The following is a 2,467-nucleotide window of genomic DNA, read 5'->3' on the forward strand; positions in this document are numbered from 1 at the left end:
TGCTGCCGCCGCCGCCGGTAGCCATGGACCTGCGAGCGGAGCTGCTCAAGTCCATCTGGTACGCCTTCACCGCCCTGGACGTGGAGAAGAGCGGCAAGGTGTCCAAATCCCAGCTCAAGGTGAGCCCCGGGGGCTGCGGGGCTCCTGGGTGGGCTGCGAGGGGCAGCGGGGCCGGGGATGCTTCACACCCCCCCACCTTGGGCCTCCACCGGGGAGCTCCCACCGGGGAGGAATTGGGGACTATTGGAGTTAATAAGACCTTGCTGTTACCCCCGCGCTGGTTTTGGTGAAGTTTTCTGGCTCTGCCTCACCTCTCTTTGACTCCCCCCACCGTTTTTATTAATGCTCAGATGTATTTTCGAGGTGAAAATAGGGGGAAAAAATCTATTTTTTTTTTCAGTTGTTTTTGGTTTTTTAGGCTTTCCATGCCCAACTCGCTGCCCAAACTCGGTTTACATTTTCTTGCTCGCCGGAGCACCCGCGTTTCTGCTTCCTGTTGAGTCGCTAGGTAGGGCCAGAGCAGTTTTGAACTCAAAACTCCTCAGTGGTCTGGCCAGAAATAACACAGCGCTTAAAAAGTTCGTGATTTCCCCTCTTCCCCACTCCCTTAAACAGAGGGTTCCTGCATTCAGTCTTTTATTAGAGCCCTTACAGTTTTAAAAACACTTTTATCTACCTTGGGGACAGGGTCTGGTTGCACCTTGCCCTTGATAGCAACGATTGATTTTTATTTCTATTATTTTTTCCCCTATTTTTGTTGTAAATGCCCCGCTGTGGTTCATGGAAATGCTGCTTGGAGCAGGGGGCTGTGATGGGGGGGGGAGAGACCTGAGCTAAACCCATGCAGAACACGGGGAGTTGTTGCATCAGGACCTGGCGGCCGCTGCCAGATGAGTTGTGAAACCTCTTTTCTTCTATTCCCTTCGCTTTACGGGGCTTCCCCTGGTCCCCGCTGCAGGGAAAGCGTTGGGCATGGTGAGGGGGGGGATATTTTACCCCAAAATTAAGAGTTTTACGTGCAGGGGTCTGGAGGAGAAGCAGCAGGACCTGGGTTCCTCTTGCCCAGCCGCTGCTGTTGCAGCTGAGAGCTGCTCCCCAAAAACTCGCTGTGTTTGTGCCCACGTTTGCCTACTTAAAACTGCAGAAATACCTCAAGGGATGAAGGAAAATCCCAGAGCAGGCCAGAGCCTAATTCCCCTCGCTAATCCCCTCGCTGTACCCAGCTTTGGGGTCCTGCATCCAGCCCAGGGGCGCAGCCGGCCCCAAAATCGCGGGTGCGAACACGTGCAGCGCTCATCGTGTGAGATCTTCATCACCGGTGACGATGCTGAGGCCGCAGAGACCCCAATTTTAACAGCGAGGAGAGGACAGGGAGCTGCAAACCCTTGTGCAGGGGCTGTGGGGTGACAGGGACGGTGTCCCCGTGGTGGCTTTGCCCAGGGTGATGTTTCAGAGAGGAAGGGACATTCACCCCTCGCTGTTTTTCACTGATGGGACAGGACAACGGTGGGTCAGGCTGCGCCGTTGAAGCTCAGCGCTGGATAATTTCCCTCCCTCTGATAATAATTAATAATAATCATTAATTTTGAAGGCCCTGATTCTGCCCAACGCTGGCTCAGGTTTGCCCCAGCCAGTTGGGGGTGTTTGTGCTCGTAGGTTTAGGGCAGAACAAATCCAGGATCTCCCCGTTTGGAGCAGTAACGTGCTAAACCGCGGTGGCCGTGCCCTCCTGGGGTGCGCTCTGCTCCCTCACCCCGGCGCGTTGCTGCAGGAAGGGTTTTGGAGACGGGTGGGAGAAAAACGCCGCTGTTCAGAGCGTTTACACCTACGGAAACAAAACCGGAGCTGGGAGCTGGGGTGGGATTTTGCTGGGAGCGGCTCCTCCGAAGCCGGTTGTGTGAGTAAATTTGGTTTCTAGACGCGGTGGTGGAGCCGTGTGGGTGCCGTTGGGTTCAGCGTTTCGAGTGCTTTGCATGGGCGCTCCTATGCGGCGAGCAGGGGTGGGGGGGTGTGTGTGTGTGTGTGCGAGGGGAGGTATCTGCACAGGAAGGAAAGAGGCTTGTGGTTGTGTCTACGTGTCGAGAGATGTGGGGCAGCGATGAGCCTTTACCCATCGCATCCTCCCTGCCCGGGCTGCTCCCCGTCCCCGTGGATGCCGCAGGGATGCGGGGCCGTTGGGTTGGGTGGGAGCCACCAAGCGCTGTCCTGGTGCTTTTGGGCACCTCCGCTCCTGGCCCTGTTGTTGCAGGAGCCGTTTGCTGGGCAGATTTTGGGTTCCTGAGGGAGCCCGCTGAGGCAAAGCCTTTGGAAAGCGGAGAGAGGAGGAGGCAGGGAGGCAGCAAAGGGTTTAAATGTGCATTGGGACCCCCCGTGCACTGTGTGGGGCTGCAGGCCTGGGGTGTAAATGGCTTAGGAGGTGGCTCCTGCTCATTTTTGGAGGAAGAGCCCATAAAAGCAGGTCTCTTGG

The 2,467-nt window shown here is 56.4% G+C and overlaps 1 protein-coding gene across 1 annotated transcript in view; it reads left to right on the forward strand.

Moving 5' to 3' along the window:
* Nucleotides 1-8: 8 nt before the first annotated feature.
* DEF6 (differentially expressed in FDCP 6 homolog (mouse)) overlaps nucleotides 9-2,467 on the forward strand; it is a gene marked incomplete at its 3' end in the record, with an annotated part of 8,199 nt that continues 5,740 nt past the window's right edge. Inside the window, exon 1 of the mRNA XM_010182500.1 lies at nucleotides 9-119. Within this exon, the coding sequence (XP_010180802.1) occupies nucleotides 24-119 (96 nt within the window). The remainder of the gene's footprint in view (nucleotides 120-2,467) is intronic.

Source organism: Mesitornis unicolor, unplaced genomic scaffold (assembly GCF_000695765.1).
Source record: "Mesitornis unicolor isolate BGI_N332 unplaced genomic scaffold, ASM69576v1 scaffold31214, whole genome shotgun sequence".
In the NCBI taxonomy this organism is placed as follows: Eukaryota; Metazoa; Chordata; class Aves; order Mesitornithiformes; family Mesitornithidae; genus Mesitornis; species Mesitornis unicolor.